General features: G+C 53.8%; 1 protein-coding gene across 2 annotated transcripts in view; it reads left to right on the forward strand.

Annotated features, from left to right (window-relative positions):
- The first annotated feature begins 215 nt into the window (after positions 1-215).
- The window catches only part of LOC129012317 (uncharacterized), a 34,901-nt gene continuing 14,376 nt past the window's right edge, over positions 216-20,740 (forward strand). Inside the window, exons 1-6 of one of the 2 annotated variants that reach the window (XR_008493602.2) lie at positions 216-317; positions 2,799-2,907; positions 3,125-9,961; positions 10,249-10,382; positions 19,543-19,618; positions 19,962-20,187. Coding sequence is in view for 1 of the 2 variants with exons in the window: in XM_054447973.2 (XP_054303948.1) it covers positions 9,432-9,961; positions 10,249-10,382; positions 19,543-19,618 (740 nt within the window). In the remaining variant the exon portion in view is untranslated. The remainder of the gene's footprint in view (positions 318-2,798; positions 2,908-3,124; positions 9,962-10,248; positions 10,383-19,542; positions 19,619-19,961; positions 20,188-20,740) is intronic. The other variant, XM_054447973.2, reaches the window with a different exon arrangement.

Consider the following 20,740-nt stretch of genomic DNA (forward strand, 5'->3'; position numbering starts at 1 on the left):
TGTTGGTCATGGCGGCCAGGGGCACTGCGGCAGATTTTTTTCCTCCCTTCTTTGCTGCAATCTGGGTGCGGCTAGAGCAATTTGTCATAGAATCTGGGGGGCTCATTTTTCCGGCCAATCACTTTTAGAGAAATGAGCGCATTGCAGCAGAATGCGCTGACGTCAGAGACCACCCCTTCTGCGCCTCCATATAAACCCCACCCAGCCAGCCCCTAGCGCAGACGGCGGAGAGCAGAGAGGGAGCGCGCCTTGGCTCGCTGGCCTTGGCTGCGGCTCCTCGGGAGAGCTGGGGCGCCCACGAGAGGATCCCTCACCTGGTGAGTTGTTGGCATCCTTGCCGCAAAGGATGTGCAAAAGGAAGACGGCATCCGCTTCTGGGATGGGTTCTGTCCTCCTGGACATGCCGAGAGCCTGATCCCGGGTCCTGCTGCTGGAGGCGACCACTTCGCCTGGTCCCCGAGCGTCCGCAACAAAATTTATCAGAAGGAAAATCTTGAGGCACATTTCCCTGGGGGGAAGTCAGGGTTCCTCTCTGGAGGGTCCAGTCCTTGAGGGTAGGCTGGGTGGTGGGGACTTCAGAGGAGCGGGAGGAATCAGATGGAACTCCTTGGATTCGGGTATACGGCACTCACTGGGGGGCGAACCCCGGATTTCCTGTATTGGAAGCCGCCTCCAGAATCGCGTTAATAGTGGGAGATATGGCGGCGATGCCTTCTGCATGCCCCATGAATTAGGGGAGGAAGCACCCGAATAGAAGGGTCTCCCGGGCATATTTGCCTCGCCAGCTGTTGGCCAGGTTTTTGGTGGATCGTGGGCGGGAGGAGTGGAGGTTCCTCTTCGCGAGGTTTTCCGAACCCAAATACACAGGTTTAGTGCAGTGTGGACCCCAGGCAAAATGTAGAGTAAAATTTCTACCCGATAACATCTGGTTCTGCCCTGATCAGCCACTTTCACAGTGGAGAGAGATGGCGCCCAAGTGCAAACCTGCCAGTAGCCCCCTAGGATTAGTCCTTGCCGAAGGGGGGTCGTGGGATTGGGGGCACTGGGAGAATAGATGCAGGGGGTGGGTTGGGGAGGAGAGAAGGCCGTGTCCTTGGGTCTGCGAAGAGGGAGGAGAGAAATGCAGAAAAGGGGGTGTGTTGCTGGGGTCTGGACGCTGGGAGCTGGGGATGGGGTGCTGCGGGGGTCTTCAGAGCGTTGCGTGGTGGTCGCTCGAAAATCCTGACATGTCGCAGTCTTGGACTTTTGGTCAAATCGCCTTTTGCCATTTCCTTTGTCCGAGTCAAGCCCCCCCAGGCCGCCCCCTCCCACCCTGGGCCGGCGGGCCTGGTGGGGGCGCAGGCGGGTGGCTACGTGGCAGGTTTCTGGAAGGTTTCCTGGCTGGCCGCGAGAGGGCGCTGGCGGCACTGCGCAATTTTGGGGGGCGGGGTGGGGAGGGGAGGTGGCCTTTGTTCTCCTGATGGAGGGGGTCGGGCGCGGGATCTGCTGGAGGATCCTGAATTCATTTACCCAAGAGGGAACAGTTTTGAGACTCCCGGATTCACTGCGGAGCGGCCGCAGAGGCCGGGGTCGGCCTTTGCGCGGTGGCTTCGGGTGTTGTGGAGGCGCACAGAGGCACGTTAGTTGATTTCCAGTGGTTTTTGGTTTCGGGGGTCTTAGGAAGGTGTGGCTCATGTGAACAGGATGGAGAGAGAGGCTGTGACAAGGTCAGCGAGGGGCCATTGCGCGGGGGCTAGAAATTGTTGCTGTGGCGAAGGTGGGAGGCAAGACTTTGGAGGCGTGATGTCGATGCCTGGGGGCGAAGCGGAGAGCGGCGTGGTGGCCCCCTTTGCGTTACTTTCCAGCGATGTCACAGGTTCTGTCTCTCGTTCCAAGACCACCCACATGCGTGACAGCGGTGTCTGGAGGACTGGGTCTTTCTGACTTTAGTGAACGTGTATTTAATTGGATTGACGAAGGTGGGAGTCGGGATTTCTGCTTTTCCCTGTAGCAGGCGGAGCGGCGCTCCTGAGGGGCCTGGCGCGGGTCCGCTGGGTGGCCCACCTTCCTCAGGGGCTGGGGCCCGGTGGCTGGGGGCGCAGGAGGCCCCTGGTGCGGGCAGGAGGCGCTGCGCCGCGGCCACAGGTGGGTTCTGGCTGGTGGTGGCTGGAGAGGCGTCGAGGGGGCGTAGCGACCTGGCGCGGTGGCCTGGGGTGGGCTGTGGAGCCCTTCCTAGCCTGAGACCTGTTGAGCACCCCCTGTCCATCCAGGCCCGCCTGGCGCGGGCCGGGGCGCCGCAGGTGGCTGCGCTCCTGGGTTACGGGTGCGGGCCGCGCGCCCCCTAGCGGTGTGTGCCTGCCCGGCTACCTTGGGTTTTGAGTTGCGCACACGCACACAGCTAACACTTGTGACCTGTCAGTCAAATCATCCTTACCCCCTCCCACTCCTCTCCTCCCCCTCCCATTTCTCCTCTCCCTCCACCCTTTCTCATTTCCTCGTCCCTCCTCCCCTTCCTATTTTTCTTGTCCCTCCTCCCTCTTTCATCTTTCCTCTTCCCTCCTCCCCCTTCCCCCCTCATTTTCCTCATCTCTCTTTTCCCCTCCCCTTCCCTCCTCCCCTCTCCCTGCCCCCCCTCCTTCCTCCCTCCATACCCCTCCCTCTTCCCTCCCAGCCCCTCCCTACTGCCTTCCTCAGTCCTCCCCTTTGCCACTCCTCCCTGCCTTTCCCTCTGCCTGCCCCCTTTCGCTTTCTGCTGTTCCGGTGCTGGCCGTTAGAGGTCACGAAGATGGTTTCTAACCTGCCCCCCTCCCATGCCATAGGGTCTCTCCTCAGGGATGACATCATCCGTCCACCTCCTTGTCTTCAAGGACCACCTCCTCTCCATGCCGAGCTGCTGCCAAGGGGCCTGCTGCCCATCTACACCTCACGGTACTTCAACCCTCCTGCTATCATTTCATAACCAACGTGGCGGGCAGAATCTCCCAACCCCACCACCATCCTTTCACCACCCCCAGACCCACTAGCAATTAAAAGACAATTTTAAATTTTAACTAATCAGCTTTAATTGTAATTAATTAACTTAAACTGTAATTATGATCTAGGCTTGGGCTTTTAAGTAGGTTCTCTAACCTTTGATCAATTGCAGAGGGCACTAGGAGCACGGATTCCTGGATCCCACCAACATACAAAGCAGCCACTCACAGACCCCCAGGACCAGGATGGCAAAGGATGAAGAGGACCGGAACTGACCTGCCAGCTGTCCCTCTTACCTAAAGACTTAAACCAATGCCCTAGTGAGGGGGCATTGGACATTAAGCCCTGACTTTTGCTATGCTCATGCTTTGACTCTATGAGTACTTTCCTATAAGTCTTCGCTTGTGTTCACCTGCTAGCAAACTGGAGTGTTTCCCTCCCCAAGGGGGTGTCAGTCTTTGTCGACTGACTCTGTCATCACCCTTACGATGTCCTGAATGGAAGGATCCCTTTGGGAAATTCTCAGGAGGGGGACCTGGGCCAAGGGCTTGACCAGCATCCTGCTGGCAACTCCAAGGCCCTGGGTGGGCTTCTGGAATGAGCATGCTACTGAATCACCAAAGGCATGCCCCACCTCTCTGGAGATCTTCCTATCCTTTTCTGGGGAATGGGGTCAATGGGAGCAACCTCCTAGGGTTGTTGTGAGAATTAAATGAGATAAAAGAGGCCTCAGGCAGGATCTGGCATAGAGGAGGTGATCAGCAAATGTTTGTTGAAAAGGTTTGACAGGTCAGTCCCTTCCCACCCCTCTTGCTTGTCTTACTCGTCTTATTTATTCTCCAACAGCACTCCAGGCAGCCCTTGTCCACGGGCTCTCCTTGCATCAGGTAGGGGCTTTGCAGAGACCATCGACGGGCTGACTTGAGTAAGAACACGAATTATGCATGTGGTCATTTCCAGAGCACTTTCTATGTGATACGAACATGGGATTTTTATGTAATATGTGTATGTAAACAAGGCAGCCTCATTTCCAGGTGAGGATGCATTTGGTAGTATTGATTTTTGTAATTTAAAAAAGCTGAAAGGGAGAGAGGACACGTGAGGACTGAACTCTCTGTCCCATGGGGTAGGACTTAGATTTACATTAAAGAGACAGAAACTTGCTGGGAGGTGTAAGTATTTGGTCACATTGCTGGCAAGAGAAGGGGTTGGAGTTGGACCCAGGGTGCCACGCTAGCTACCCTCACCCCTTCTTCCCCTCTGGCTCAGAGTTATACTAAAGAGTCCTTTTATTTCAAACCAAATGTTTGACAATGGGACAGTCTGTTTGAAATCCCAGCTGCCTGGGGTGGTCTTGGGGGTCTGGGTGGCCCCAGTGCTGGTACCATGTGCTGGCTTCACCTTTTAATAACGGTGTGACCTTAAACAAGTCGCTTAACTTCTGTAAGTTTCAGTTTCTTTCATGGTCTAAATGGAGATTAAAACACTCACACACACACACACACACACACACACTCTCTCTCACACACACACCCTCGTGTATCTACCCCACAGGGCGCTTTTGAAGACCAAATGCTGTAACTACTATGAAAGTGCTTTGTAAATTGCTGTGGAAAGTGCGAGCTACTTAACCACCCGAGGCTGTCCCTCCTTGCTCACATGTCCAGCCCAATTCTCCCTTAGTGAGAACAGCACTCAGTAGGTGCTGTGTGTGTTTGTGTTCAATTAAGAAATTCCAGAATAAATAAAAATGAATTAATTCAACAAACATTTTCTGGAGCACCGACAATCTGCCCAGTTCACCAGGCTAGGTATCTGATACAAAGATAATGAAAACAGTCTCTTGGAACCTAATTGGGGTCCTCATTTGACCAGGACTTTCTTTCGTCCCCTTTTAAGCTAACCAGTTTTGTCCGGACAAGACAAAAACAACTTGGGCTGCTTTAGAGAAGCCCAGCTCAGTGTAGACAATAGCTGCCCAGCCTCTGAAAGGGGCTGATTGGATTATGTGGCAAATGGAGGTGCAAGGATGACTTGGACGGTGACAAATGAAGTGGGCGGAGACCTGCTTTGAGTTAATCCAGGCTATTAGGAGGGGACCTTTTGTCTTCCAGAGACTGGCAGGAGCTTTTACCAGTGGTTTTTACATCCTTAATGTTCAGGACGAATAATTTATGGTCAGTGAAAATCCAGGCCCCAGTGAGATTCGAGTGGGCTGTAAAATCGAGAGTCCCGCTCCCAGTGAGTAATAGTAGTGAATGTTTCTGTCACTTTTTGCAACTGTCCATTCATTTGATCCTCACAACTCCCTGTCCTGAGCCAGGGCCGGCCCCTGTCACTCCTAGGGAAACAGAGGCTGTCAAGAGGCTCTACAGGTTAGGCCCCACTGGATCATTGAATCCCTGTTCCCTGAGTTCTAGAGGAAGAATTGTACCTGTCTCAGTCCCGGCCATCTCCAGAAAGCCTCCTTCTGCATTTCTGACTTTGCTCTGCCCGCAGCCTGGAGCCTCCCAGGTCCTTGCTGTCAGCTTTTCTAGCCACTACAGTCTCTGTCTTTCCTTTCACAGCCAAGCTTCTTGAAAGGCCTGTCTACACTTGCTGTCTTCCTTCCTCACCTCCAATTTCCTCTTCAACCCACTGCTTCCTGACTCGCTCTACTCCGTGGAAGGGCACTCACAAAGGTAAAGACTTTTCTGTAGCTTAATCCTTGTCATGTTTTCGGCTCATGGACACAAGGACACATTTTCATGCCTTCTCTCACAGGGCTCTGGGGCTCCGGTTCACTTCTGTGTGTTTACACTCCCCTTCACAGAGACACCTGCTCCCCCCTCCTCTCATTCTTAGCATCCCCTAGGAACTCTTACCATGCCATCTTAAGCAGTCAGGAGTCGCTGCCTGGGTTCGAGTCCTAGTTAAATTACTTAGTGCTGAGACCTTGGGGTAGGTCAACTTTTCCAAGCCAGGTTTATCTCAGTTTCAAAATAGGGTTAATCATGTTTATCTGGCAGGTCAGGTGGGATGTCTCACAGGTAAGCACCAGATGCTATTTGAAGGGCTTGAAGCAAAGTCAATAAAGCATTCATGGGAAAATACAACTGGAGGCACCACTAGATTTTCGTATACATTAGGTTCCCACGGGGAGGACCAAAGAGAGGAGAAAGAAGTGGAAAGGGAGGGGCGTGCAGGAGAGACGGGAGAAGAGAATAACTAAACAAAGGCATTAAAGACAAAAAAAAAAAGTAGGAAAGGGAGACTTAGAAAATATTAAAAGCCACCTAAAACACATCCAAAGACGGTTTCCCCTTATGTTAGTTGGGCTAAAAGAAAGCAAATGGGAAGAAGGTTTTAAATTGATTATCCCAATGACAAATCCCAGGAAGCTTTCACATCAAATCACCCTATTTTGGGTTTTTAACTCCTTCCATCGGGTTTAACCTCTTTACCTCCCACATCCTGGTAAACCCTGCCCCCTCCCTACCGCCCCCTTTGCTGGTGATTAAATCCTGAAGGTATACGAAGTATTTCAGTGAATGAACGGCTAACAGAAAAGGGCTTCCCCTCCCCCTTACCCTGGCGGTGTTTTTCAGTTTTATTCCACTTTCCGCCCTTTTCTCTTAATGAACACAGGGCTAATCTAGGGCCTTGTCGAAGGAAGAGGCTGCAGACGTTAATGAGGTTAGCTGCTGGATTCCAATATTCGTCGCATAAGGAGCCTTCTTTGTCTGCGAAGGAAAAACACACTGATTATCATAATGAGGTGAACTGGCCACCACTGGGCTGGGGCAATGTGGCTTCTTAAGCCACACTTCTAATTTTGGTGATGGAGCCGACATTTCTTTTGCTCCTCATTTAAGTCTTTGCCTCTGTCCCAGTGCGAAGTCCATTCAGCGGGGTTGAAAGTTGCAGGCAGCTTTGGGAAGGGGGGCTTTGGACAGGGTTGCATTGTAGAAAGTGGCTTTGTTCGATCCTTCGCACAGATGCAAATGGCCAGAGCATTCATTCCCTTTCTCCAAGAGCTGAGGACTGCGGGGGCCACTGGTGATCAGTTCCCAACTCTAGCTCTCCTCTGACTCGTCTCAGGACCCACTGAGGACATCCAAAACTCACTCAAGATTACCAAGTGGTAGGAAAGTACTAACTCCTAGGCATAGCCCTAGGGGAGCGACTACAATGTGAATACTCATGGAATGCCTAGCCAGGTGAAGAAGTGAATGCATGTTGGCATCCCAGAGGGCCCCCCATAAGAGGGCATAGTTTGGGGTTCAGATTTGACTCCAGCATACTGTTGAAATTGGGGCACAGGGGGCTAGTGATTAGTCAGGATCAATCAGTGGAGAGGAGATTAAAACTCACATCTGGGAATCAGGAATCAGAACTTGTAGTTCTTTTTTTTGTTTTTTTGAAATGGAGTCTCGCTCTGTCGCCCAGGCTGGAGTGCAGTGGCGTGATCTCGGCTCACTGCAACCTCTGCCTCTTGGGTTCACCAATTCTCCCACCTCAGCCTCCTGAGTAGCTGGGATTACAGGCGCCCGCCACCACAGCCGGCTAATTTTTGTATTTTTAGGAGAGACGGGGTTTCACCATGTTGGTCAGGCTGGTCTTGAACTCCTGACCTTGTGATCCACCTGCCTTAGCCTCCCAAAGTGCTGGCATTACGGGCGTGAGCCACCATCCCCGGCCCTATAATAATTCTTCTTTTGCCCCTTAATATCCTCACCCACATGTCCTGTACCCTGCCTGAACCCTCCTCCTCTTTTTGTTCTGATCTTTGAGCTCCCTAGAGCCCATAATTCTTTAGAGCAGGTGTGTCCCAAGTCTGAAACATGCCCTTATTTGTCCCAAGCTCTGGACACTTCTCACCCCAAGGCGGATCAATCATGATTAAATCACTCCAATTAAACTTTAGGCTCCAGTCGGACCTTCAGCCAAATGGAAAAAAAACTAGGGGATAAGGGAGGTAGTTGGAGCAAGAAAATGTTGTTAGTTGAAACCTTATGGGACCTTCCTCCCTTAGTGAGTCTGTTGGCTAAAGGTTCTCTGGCTTCGTGAATTAGAATTGGATACTGTTTCCAAGTTAGCAAAACCAACTCTACCCCAGCACCCCACGAGAAAGAATGTGGAAGAGATCTCCCATTGGCCGGTTGGGGCAAAAGCCTGAGGCAATCTTTCATCCCCTTTTGCCCAGGCGAGACTTTCCCAGTGATGGTGATGTAGTTGGCCACTCTGTCTAGGGGAGCGTTGAGACTACGGGTGGACTCGGGTATAGACCTGAGGCTGAGATCACACGAAAACCTGGCCTCCCCACCATGTAGCTGTTGGAGAGTAGAAAAATAGAGCAGGCCTGATGTTTCTAAATGAGAAGATGTTCTTCAATATTAATGAAGAATCCATGGCACTCTCCTCACCCTCAAACACATGGCAGCCATTAACATACAGGTCCCAAAGCCACTGTTAGTACTGTAGGAGCTCCTGTGGACATTGGAAAGCCTGGAGAGGGCGTGGAGGAAATCAGTTGGCCCCCGGCAGGTTCTCTGGAGTTTTGTGCCCAAGGCTCCTGGAGCCCTCACAAACTTTTAAAAGTTAACTCCCCACGTCCCCATCCTGCTTGGGTTTCTGGACTTTCCTGAGGCGCCGGCAGAGGGGTCTCATTGCTCCCTTGAGTGTAGGGGCAGCCCTTTAACCTGACTCCTTGAGTCCCTGCTTTTTCTGCTTCTGTTGCCTTCTTCCTCGTCTTCCTCTCTCCAATACCTCCCTCTCTTTGTCCCTCCCCAATTCCTGAGCTCGCCCTCCTGGGGTGCCCTTGGCCAGCCCCATGTCTCCTCAGGGTGTCCCAGCACCAGCCTGGCACAGAGTGGGGCTCAGTTAGAGTATGTGGGATGTTGGTTTCGCCAGGTGAGTGAATGAAAGGACTCGACCACCACAGCTGAGCCACCAGGTGGGCCATGCGAAGAGTTCTAGGTGCAAAGGCTGGAGGGTGGAGTTCATTTTTGAGAGGTGTGTGAGCAGCTTCTGACTCCTGCCCCATTTGAACGGGGGCCTTGCTGGTCGCGTCCCTGCATTCACCCGCGCGGCCATCCCGTCATCCAACAGTTGATCCTAACTGAGCACGCCCACGGCCCTGGCTCTGGCCTGGGCACCGGCCACCATAGCCCGTCCCTTGATGGCCTCTGTGTCCCCAGGAGGGCGGGCCGGGGGGTTGCCCCAGGGGCTGGAGCAGTGGACTCCGGCTCTATAGAGGTCAGGCCGGAGGGTGTGAGGGCAGATTCAAGCCATCCCCAGGGCTCTGCTCTGGTCGGAGCCAGCCCCTTCTTCCTCTCTGCCTTCCCTGCCCCACTCCTGACGCTGAGCTGTTCTGGACCCCTGGCCCTGCGTCTGTCAGGACCGAAGTGGGCACGGGAACAGCTGTAGTGTGTGCCCCCGGGCTTTGGCCACAGGTCTCCCTCTCGAGGTGTGGTTGTGACTGCGACCCTTCCCTTGCCATGATGCCTTCCTCCCCCGGGGCTTGGTCCAGCTCCTTCACTCTCCAGCAGCTGCTGGGGCCCACGTCCCATGCCGAGGACCAGCAGGGGAAACCTCCAGGGAGCATCTGCAGGCTCTGCTTCTTCCCGGCTGCTGGCTGGCTCTCCCTGGTGGCCAGCTTCCTCACCCACCCGGCACTCCGCTTGCTCTGTCTCCTGAGGTGGGCCTCACCCACCTGCCCTTCTCTGCCTCAATCCCTGGGCTCCAGGGCTCAGCTCCACAGCCCTCTGCCTAGCAGGCTGGTTCTCCCTGCCAAGCCCATACCTGTGGTCACCTGGCCCTCCTGCGGTCTGAGTACCACTCTCCTGCCCCAGGAGCCACTCCCACTCCAGCTGCCTGTTTCCAGCAGGTTCCCAGTGCCCCCGACAAGCCCCTGCTGGTGTCTCCATCTCCTGCCAAGCATCCTGCAATGCCGCCTCCTGTGGGCCTGGCCTCAGGGCTATGGACAGACCCCTGTCCCATCCCAGAGACCCCTCGTGATCGTGCCCTGGTGGGTGTTGCCCCCGCCTGCCTTTGCCTCCGCCGTGGCCCTGAGAGTCCTGGGCTCTGCCCCGCCCGGTCCCTTGCTCCCCACTCAGTTCTGGGTTTGGGGCTGCCCCTAACCCAGCCCGTTGCTGCTTTGCACCTTTTCCTGTCATTGGGCATCCCCCACTAGTCACCCCACTCCACCAAAAAGCAAACTGCAGGTGAGGCCGTGCCCCGTGTGTTTCTTGGGTGTATTTGGCTTTTCCGGAGCGCTTGCCTTGCCATGATTCTAACTCTCTGTGCTTCCCCAAGGCACGTGGGCCGCGGCCCAGCTGGGTCGGCTGAAGAACTGCGGATGGAAGCTGTGGAAGAGGCCCTGATGGGGCCCACCATCCCGGACCCGAGTCTTCTTCCTGGAGGGCCTCTCGTCTCCTTCCTGTTTTGGGGTGAGTTTCTTGCTTTCTTGAGACACCAGGATTTTATTAGCGTCAGCTGATGTCTCTCCTCTCTGATCAACAAGAGTGTCAACATTTAATCTGGGGAGGAGGCAACCTGCCAAGGTGAATCCTCTTCACATCAGCCCCAGGGGTCTGGGGGCCGGAGAGCTGCCTGGAGTGGAGACCCTTGCTATACCCAGCAAGCATGTGTGGGGGTCCACCCTGGCTGACGGCATGCCGTGGGCCGGCGACGGTAAGTGGGGAGTGTCCACCTCCACTCTAGACCCCCGAGAGCGGCTCGGGCCAGGCACACAGGAGCCCTCAGTACGGCTTTGCTGAACACATTGCCAAAAGGGATCCGGGGGCACTTGCCCTGCCCACACCCAGCCCAAGGACCCATTCGGAGAGGAGGAAATGGGAATGCTTGCCTGCTCCTCGGCTAGGAAGACGTTTCTTTCCACCAGCCATGGTAGCGTCACTCCCTGTGAGAACCGTGGTTTCTCACACATGAGGCTTTGATAACGTCCTTTAATCAAATAGTGGTTTTTGAGCAACTTCTTCTCTTTCCTCCTTTCCTCACCCCTGAAATTGCAATGAGATGGGAATGCTTTTGTTTGTTTAAATAAAATCAGCAATGCTAGAGAAGAAGAAAGCAGGGGATTGGAGCCACGCAATTCACTCGAGGACTCATCATTTGTTTATTTGTGTTTTACTAAGTCAAGATGCAGCCGGGAGCCGTCCAGGGCTCGGGCTTGGGGTTGTTCTGGGGTGCCTAAGGCTGGGCTTTGCACTAAGGACCAGAGGGTCTACTTGGGTGCCCTGGAGCACCCATGCAGCAAGGCGGCTTGCGCGGCAGCCAAGCAAGGTGTCGTCGAGGGCGGGGGCTCAGGGTTGCATGTTGGACGGCCACGCCAGGGTGAAGGCTGGGCTGGCAGGAAGAGAGGAGGCTCAGCTGAGGCCACTTTCCTTTCTGGGGTCCCAGGGACTGAGCCTGTGGCTCACTCAGGGCGATGGGGTGTTTTTAGAGCCAGCCGCCCTGGGAGGCAGTGTCAGGATCCTGGCATCCCTCATATATGACGCCCCTGGAGTGGCCATTGTGGTGAATGAGTGCAGTTAGACTTCCCAGAGAATCTGGGTGGGCGCTGAGAAAGGTCTGAACCGTGGGGTGAGGCTGGCTTCATTCCCCCAGACATTTATGGAGCCTTGAGGGGGCCCTAGCACTGTCCTTGGCCCAGATGCCGATACTCCCCTCTGGACACCCACGAATGGGGTCTCTGAGAAGGAAGTGGATGAACAGAGCTGCACGCTGGGTGGGGCCCAGCCTCTAGTCCTCAGCCATGTGCACGCATCAGCCCTTGTGCAGGCCTCCGCCCCCCGCCACCCCCCACCCCCGGAGTGTCTCTGGTTTCCAACGCAGCCTCCGTAATGCTCTTTAATCAAACAGAGGATTTGGAGACAGCTCTTCTGCAGCCCTGCCCTTCTGCCCTGAAATTGAAATGGGATGGGGATATTATTTTTAAACAAAATCTGGCAGCGTAGGCAGAGGGGGCAGAGGCGCTGTAACCTGGGGCTGTTGCCTTTGTCTGCTTGTTTCTGCTCTCTGGAGAGCCCCAGAGCCTGGAGAGACGGGGAGGGGAGTGTGTGCCCAGGGCTAAACCCAGGGAGGGGGCCCAGGAAGGCTCTGCCCTGTGACATTTACTCCAAGGCTAGCATTTGCTGAGCCACCTGCAAACACAGTGATGTGGAGAAGAGGCCTGGGAGGGGAGGTTTGCACAGGGGCAGGCTGCTGGGGTCCTGGGGGGATCCTGTCCCAAGCTTACTAGAATACATTCGAGTAGCTGGTCTGAGCCACATGCCCTCAGCTCCTGGACTGGTTTCTCGCGGACATCTCAGGACTTTCCCAAGGTGGACTAAGCCCAGGGACAAAGTCAAAGTGAAGGCCAGGGGCACACAGGTGAGGCCCAGATAGGACCAAGCTTTGGCAGCCCCTGGCTCTCAGGGGTTGAAATGGAACCCTCTTTGCACTGAGTTATATTTCAGGTACTCATGAGTGTTTCGGTCTCAGGCAAACATGTATTTGGGGTTTTGTATGTCATTAGGTAGAAAATAGGTAAAATATACCACGTTCTCAATGAAAGAAGTTGAAACGTGACTTACTACGTTGGCCTTGCTGGTGATCTTCTCGGGAACTGCCGAAAGGCCATTAGTAAGTGCTGAAAGACATGATCATTTTCAGGAAAATTCTATTTTGATGGATTGGCCAATGCCTGAGCCATAGCGGGTGGAGATGAGACCCTGACTGACTAGGCAGTGAGCCACAGAGGACCCTGTCACGTCGGCGGAGGGCTGTGAGGGGTCTCTGGCCATTTGTCATCGTGCTAAGTGATTCCTAGGGGGCTGCCTCTAGTGGGACTCTTCTGGGTGGGTGCAAGTGTCAGGGTAAAGATGGTGGTCTGGTCTGGAAACTGGCTCTCCTCTCGCACATAGCCGCTCTGGGTGGCTGGGAAAGGAAATCAAGAGGGTAGCTCAGGCCTGAGCTTGTGCAAAGGAAGAAAATGACCCCTCATTCGTTCACTCGCCCCCACATTCTCTCACCTGCGAGTTGCTCACTGCTGCTTTCAGGGCCCCTGACCTCATGCCTCCTGAGTTGTGATTCAAACCCCAAATGAATTTCCGAGTACATTTCTCCAAATAATGTCAAAACCTGGCAAGACTTAAGGGCAACAGGATGCATGTGTTTCTTATTCATTCATTTACATAAAATAACTTAAGTGTGTTTTTTATGAGCAATCTGACTTCCAGAAAGAATGAAATGGAAAATCTACCCATCTTTAATGAGCTTGCTAATGAATTTTTCCTTGCAAAGAGGCAGGGAGCTTTCTACAGAAGGGGGTGTGGAGGGAGACAGATTCAGGTCCCAAAGGGTTAAAGGGCAGTGGATGATGTGTAAGCCAGCACTGTGAGCTGCAGTAGAAAAGCCCTGGGTCGCTGGAAGTGGCTTCTTTTTAGGAGACTGGAATTAATGATTTGTGAATTGTCCCAAGGACTGGTTTCCCCTCCCCGCTGTTTCTCTGAGCCCTGTCCCCTCTTCCAAAGGAGGAATAAGGAAGTCTAGCTTCATCTCCCATCCCCGATTTGAGCAGACGGAAAAGTCTAGAAAAGAGGTGTACCTTTCGAAACGAGGCCTCTCAAGTGTGGAGTTCCTGGTCTGGAAAGGGGAAGGATGAATCTGGGGTAGGAGAGGGTCTCGTATGGAGCCCCATTCAGACAGGGCAGTCCCACACCTGGGCTGCCCACAGGTTCTTGGGGGAGTCTAAGGAAAGGGGAGCCGCAGAACAGGCTTGCCTCCTTGGTATGGATTGGGTCAGTGTTTCAGAGCCAGGAAAGGTGGGAGTGTGGGGGGCCCTCTGGGCTGATGAGGGCGTGCGGCCCCTCCCCTCCCACCTCCCCTCCCAGGAGCCCTGCAGGCACTGCAGCAGGAGGGCACTCTGCCAGAAGAGGGGTCCCAACTCCAGCCGGATCCAGCAGACATGGAGAGACCCCTTATCTGTGCCAAGACGAGCTCTGCGGTGCCTCAGAGGCCCACAGGTCTGGAATTCTAGGGCCTTCTGGGTTTGAGTCAGGTCCTGAGGCCAGGGCCTGGGCCCCGATCTTCACCATAGAAAACTGTGGTCACTTTACTCAGGATAAACTGTGATGAGGACTTGGGACATATCTCTGTCTGTCCTCTCAGCTCCCGTCACCCCTGAGCCCTTGGCGATTGTGGGCGGCCCATGTACAGAGCAGGTGCTGGGTCACTGGGGCCGCCGTGGGCCTCCCAACATGAGGGACTGTGTGTGAGAGAGGAGTTCATTAAGGGAGAGGATGGTGGTGAAGGGTGTAGCCATGACTTTCTTAATTGCTCTCCAATTTCTTTGAGCTTAAAAATAAATCCAGATGGAGAGTTCTTAAGTCCCCTACCCTGGGAGAAAGGAAGGCTGCCCACCACCTTCGGCTTGCCTCGACTCTGAGCAGTGAATAGGGTCTTTGGCAGGGGCTTAAGGAGGAGACTCTTAGCCTGGGAGCTCCCAGGGCCGTTTCAGATGGAAACAAAGGCTCAGGCCGAGAGGAATGTGGGGGAGCCCCCCGTGGGGAACAGCCACCTGGGGATAATTGGGAGGGCTGAGCGCAGATGAGTTTTCCCAGGTTCTGTGAATGCGCCCTTTCAATGGAAGGTGCCTTTTCTTCAGATGAAAAGAAGAAAACGTCAATTACCTTCCTCTGAAACGGAGTGTGTGTGTGTTCCCTCCCAGGGGTTGCGTGGGGCCCCTTGCCCTTGTGTGTGTGTCAGGAGCTCCAAGGCTGCACAATGACGCACTTAACCAGCCACCGGGTTCGCGCGACCCTGGGATGTTCACGCTTTGAGATCCTAGGGCTTGATTTTGAAAATTTCTTAGCAAAGGGGAATCAGAGTGGTTGTGCCTGTAAACAAAAATTTGATCAACCTGGGCTTGATGCCCGAAATACAGCCAAAGAGACAGAACGGGGCTGCGGGGAGAGAGGTCCAGGATGGAAAGTTGGGGAAGGAGGACAGTTGGGGGCCAAAGTCTGACCGCATGTCTGCGCTGGCCTTCGCGCTCACAGCTGGGCTGCTCCTTCTGCCACTCCAGCCCTTTCTCCGGGCCCTCCTGGCAGTGGACATAGAGTGATTCCCTACTCAGGAAGTTGGCCGTAGGGGGCTCAGAAATCCACAGGGCTGTTGTTTCACGGTTATCCAGGAGAGGAGGGGGTCATGATGGCCCGCAGGGAAGGTGGGCAGCTGCGAGAGAGGGGACCCTTTGGATTAGAGCGAAGCTGTTTGCACCACCACTGCCCCAGACTGCCGTAAGGGTAGGGCCACTCCGGAGGCACCAGGGACAAAGACCCGCCATGACAGGAGGGGGGCCCAGGTCTCAGTGTTGGCTGGTCACTGACTTTGCTGCTGCTGGCTTCCGAGCCTCAGAGAGGTCAGCAGTCTTCCAGAGACCTGGTTACAGCCTGTGCTCAGCCCTGACTATGGGTGTGACCTTGGCTCCTGTCTCCAGCCCCCTAGGCCTCAGTTTTCCCATCTTCGAAATGGGCGAGTGCAGGCCCATGGTTGTCCGAGTGGCTCGGGGTTTCTTCAGGCCTCCCTGGAGGTCATCTGTCGTTTGTTTGCTGGGTCTTTGGAGTTGTTGGGACTTTGGGGGTCACTGGTCCACTGCCCCCTCTGCTTTAGAGGTGGTGAAACCAGCGATCCCAGAGGCCCGCAGCCTTGCCCAAGGTTGCACGGTGAGCTGGCAGCAGGCCCTGGAGGTGAAGCCCCTGCCAGTTGCCAGCTCCTGTGTGACCTGTGTGGTCAGGGGGTCACAGTCACTGGTCATTAGTGTGGGTCAGAGCTCTTGCCCGAAGAAGGTTCCAAGGGGCTGCCCCATGAGCTGGGATGCAGGGATCGTGTTTTATGGGGCATTATTCCAAACAGGCAGGCTGCTGGGCTGGTCTGGAACACCTTTTTGGTCTGTAGAGTGGCTCTTGTTTAATGAGACTGGACTCGTGGCTTCAGAACCAGGAGATGTTCGTTTCCCCCACCCCCGTGGTTCACCTTGTGACTTTTGGGTCCTGAGACCCTCGCCAGCGCCTCTGTTGGCACCGTGGCCCAGTCAGCTGAGGACTTCCTGAAAAAGCCAACAGGATGACAACTTCTGGAAAAGTGATCATCACCCGCCTGCACTGGCTGCCCGTCTTAGACTCAGCTTTGCAAACATTTCCAGCTATCTCTTTGTGCTGCAGTGTGTAGTAATGAACAGCTCACAAAACCTCCGGTCGGGCCTGCACCTGGTTATTACCATGGTGGGCTGCAGCTTTTGTTTTGTGACCTTGGTTGCTACAATATCTGCGAGCTGAAATGAGGAATCGAAAAATTGCCAGCTTCAATTAGACGGGCAGACTGCTTTCCCAAGGCTGCCTCCGCCACTCCATCCATTAACGGTAAACAGGCACCAAATAGGCCCTAATTCTCTCTAATTGCCCACTCCTGAAGCAAAGAGGTGAAATTCCAGGAAGAGGCGTATGTAAACATCCTCTGTAACCTGACCAAGTAAAATTAGAGGGCTGATGGGGGCCTGCGAGAGAGAGGGGACATGATTTCAAAAGATGTCCCAATTACCTCTCCTATTTTCATAAATGGGTCTGTAATGTCCAGGGCCCCGGCCTCACAAAGGTACAGGAAATTAGCTCTGCAAAGAGCTTGCATTTGTCAGGGGAAGTTGTAAGGGGGTGGTATTTACTCAACAGGTAGGAAGTACGAGATCTGAGGCAAGACTGATTATTTGTGTAACGACAGGCTCTATTTCTTGAGATCAACATTTTAATAAAAATCATCCTTTTAGGTCCTTTTGTGTTTGAAACAGCCATAAGTTGTTTATACCAAACACATGCCAGATCAATTAGGTGCTGTTTGCCTCCAGAAAAGAGTAACTTTTAAAATCCTAAGATGCAGAGCTAGAGTTTTCTGATCCCATTAAGCTGTGGAAGATGTTTTTGGAGTGTTCACCAACGCTTTCTGCGTGGGTCATGAGCTCACTGCACGCACTTATGAGGTCTTCCATCAAATGCTTGTGACAATTACTCCTCTGGACTCTATAAGGAGGCCTCGTGTTTTTCTTTGGTTCCAGACAGTGACTCATCTCTGCAGCTTTTCTGACATTTGTTAAGATTCTAGCCCAGTACTGCGTTATTAACACATCACAGCAAGCCCAGAGCTGGCACACGCAGCTTTTAAACCAAGGCACGAATTTGCTGGGGCTTCTCTGTAGCAGAGCAGCCTGGGGTCTGCACACAGAGTTAATTAAGGACGGTCAGGGACTCTGAGGGTTCATGGGGTCTCTGGAGCAGAAGCAGGAAAAAACCCAGATGCTCCTTCCTGCTTCTGATTTCTCCGCTCCTATTAAAAACACAAAAAGGAACAAAACAAAAACAGCAAAACAAAGCACCCGCCTCTGATTCCTGCGGGAAATGGCAGTGCCTTTGGTCGCGCTGTGTGTTCTTGGCCTGAGTTCTTGCCACCTTAGGACGTGGCGATGGTGAGAGGCCACCCCAGCCATGCGCAGTCTTGGAGGGAGGGTGGGAAACGGTCTCGAATGGTGGTCGGTAGATAATGGGTGGTCTGGCAGCCTTTAGGTAACCGAAATCAGCCCCTCAGTCACCCATGCACTGATCATTGCTTCACTAACACTTATTTTAAGACTTGTTGTTTCTTGGTTATCAAATTAACCAGTTATGGCAGGACAGGGTTTATGAAGGGCAAAGCCAGGGAAGGAGATTTTAGGAGGATTTGGAGGCAAGAAGTGTCCCCAGTGCCCTGGCCGGGTCTTGGACATCCTGGCTGGAGACATGACTAGGAATAGAGAGGCAGAGGCAGCAGGGGTGGCCCAGATGGCAGGGGTGGGTTGGAGAGATCCCTGAGAGGCCTGAGGACAGGCAGTCTTGGGAGTCCCTGAAGACCTGCAGTGGGGCAGGCAGCTGGAGTCAGGTGTCTCCCGGGACCTTTTTTTTTTTTTTTTTGAGACAGAGTCTTGTTCTGTTGTCCAGGCTGGGAGGGTAGTGGCGCAATCTTGGCTCACTGTAACCTCTGCCTCCCATGTTCAAGCGATTCCCCTGTCTCAGACTTCCGAGTAGCTGAGACGATAGGCATGTACCACCATGCCCAGCTAGTTTTTAGTAGAGACGGGGTTTCACCATGTTGGTCAGGCTGGTCTCGAACTCCTGACCTCAGGTGATCCACGCGCCTCGGCCTCCCAAAGCGCTGGGATGACAGGCATGAGCCACCCCCCCTGGGGCCGGGACCTGTGGTCTGTGGCTTCTGCCTGTCCCGGTGCCCCTGCATCTCTCTCATGGCCTTTCTGTTTCCTGGGTGTCTTCCTGGGGGTGTCCCATGGTCTCCCCCGGCTTCCTATCTCCACTTGTGCCTAACTCAGGAAACGGTCCCTAGAGAGGGTGTTTTCAAACAGACCTTGGCCCTGTCCTCCTCCTGGCCCAACCCCTGGCTGCCCCATCACCCAGCTTGCTGCGTTGGTGGGACCTCAGCCGTCACAGGCTACCTTTCTATGACGCCTCCTCACCTTAAGTAGACTCTGTGAACAGAGTTGAAAAGCCATTCATTCAACACATTTTGTAAATGAATAAACTGGTTTTCTCTTCCTGTGTAGTTTTCAGTTTACCGAAACATTGGTGGGAAAGTACAGAGAGTTCCCAGACCCCGTCCCCACCATCTCCCCTGTCATTCACACATTGCCTCCGTGTGGTGTGGTCTGTTTGTTCCGATCGATGGAATGACTCTGATACATGATTAACTAAAGGCCTTGGTTCCCGTCATTAGGGCTCACTCTCTGTGGCGCGCATCCTGTGGGTCTTGACAAATGTGTCATGATACGCGTCTGACATTGCTGAAGTCACCTTTTCTTAAAGCTTAAAATTTTGGGAGTATTCTGAACCACGTTTGGTCCAGCCTGCTGCCCGATTAAAAAAGAAAAAAACAAAACAAAACAAAAAAACAAGTTAAAACGTAAGGCAAATCTTGACACTGAAGACTTGATGTGCCTGGCCATGGTGCTTCCCAGTGCCTACTGCACTGTGAACAAAATTGCCACAGTGGAGTTGTCTGTCCAGGCACACAACGTGTGTGCCATGGTTTTGGGAAACGCTGCCCGTTAATAGCCCTGCAGCCCTCTGTGGGTTGCCCTCCCGGCCACACCCCGCTTCTCTGGTCTCCTTCAGGGCCAGCCGTCCTGCTCGCCAACCTGGGCACCTTGCTTCCGCCAGAGCACAGGTTCATGCCCTGTCTTCAGGGCCTGGGCCACCCCCGTTTCTCATCTATGCAGTGTGCTAAGCCTTTGGGTCCCACAGAGCACGACTTAGCTCCGTGAACAGCACCAACCAAGTCTGTTCCATGTCTCCACACCTGCCCCTTCTGCTCCATAGGCAGCTGGTGGGTGAGCGGAGTCAGGAGAGAAATGCATGGCTTCTCCAATTCCACACTTGCTGGAGGTTGGGGAGTCCCTGCTCCAGGCCACCCCTGCCCCCCTCCAGAGCTGTTGTCCTCATCTGCCCTCCTCCTCCTCCTCGCCGGCCTGAGTGAGGTTCTACTCTGTGACCTAGTGCCTTCTTCTTACAGCGGAAGCCATCACCTGGATTCCTACGTGGGAAGGGACCTCGAATGTGCGACCCCAGCCCCTCTCCAGCTCGAAATCGTAAGTGGCTGGAATGTAAAGAACACACACGTGGCCTTGCTGCTGAGGGTGGGGCCAGCTGCCCGGAGCACACCGCCAGGCGGACCTCGTGGAGGGGCTGACGAGCACTGGCCGGGGGGTCTGTGCACTGGGAGGTGGGTGCCCATAGAGTCAAGCCAAGTGCAGACCTGGGGGCTCCTGTTTTCTAAGACAGGAGCCCCCAGCCTCCTTGGGTTGTCTCTGTGGTAAAAGAATTCTATAGGCGGGCTTCAAATGTCGGACCCCAAAAGAATTTCTTCTTTTTCACTCTTCTAAATGAATGGCTCTTTCATCACTGAGTCTCCCTTTGGCTCTTGTGCCGCAGGGCAGACTAGGATGGAAGTGCCCTGCGAGCTGGGGGGCCCTTCAAAGGGCCAAGGAGAAAACGCAGGCCGAGGGACCAGCCTTCCAAATGGGCTTCAAGCTCCAATGACCTCCGCTCACCCCCTCGAAATGTCTGGAAAACATAATGGGCAGATTTTCTGTCTTCAAAGTTTCCGGCTAAACCTCTTCAAGTTCTTTATTGTTTGGGACTGAGACACTCAGCCATGGTAATGGGTAGTTTCTTTTGTATTTGCCTTGAAAGGCCAAAATATTTTTATATTGCCACAGACAAAGCCACCTATTTAAAAATGAACTCCATGTCCGTCGTTTCCCACCAGGAGACTATGTACCATGTGTGTGTCTCTATGTATTCTGGGGTCTTGAAACAGGTTTCTCATGGGGATGGTCATTCACCACGGTCCAGAGGGGCAGAACGGGCGGCGCTTGCCTTGCCCAGGGGGCCTGGGGAACGTGGGCCCTCATCTCAGATCTGCTCCCAGTATGTCTAGGACGCGAGCCCCAGAAGGATCTGGGAGTAAACTTAACATTCACTGTGTCTCTGCTCTGCATCCGCCATTTGTGTGTGTTTCTGGACTGTGGACTGTGTGTACCTTGGTGGATGACTCAGTGAGAAGAAGCAGGAATGCCAAAGATACTGTGAATGTTCTGGGTTTTGTTGTTGTTGTTGAGAGGTTGTTTCACTGGTGTCTATTGCATTATATAATAAATGACCAGATGAATGAATGAGTGAAGCAAGAAAGAATGAATAAACAAATAAAT

The sequence above is a fragment of the Pongo pygmaeus genome, chromosome 15, assembly GCF_028885625.2.
Source record: "Pongo pygmaeus isolate AG05252 chromosome 15, NHGRI_mPonPyg2-v2.0_pri, whole genome shotgun sequence".
In the NCBI taxonomy this organism is placed as follows: domain Eukaryota; kingdom Metazoa; phylum Chordata; class Mammalia; order Primates; family Hominidae; genus Pongo; species Pongo pygmaeus.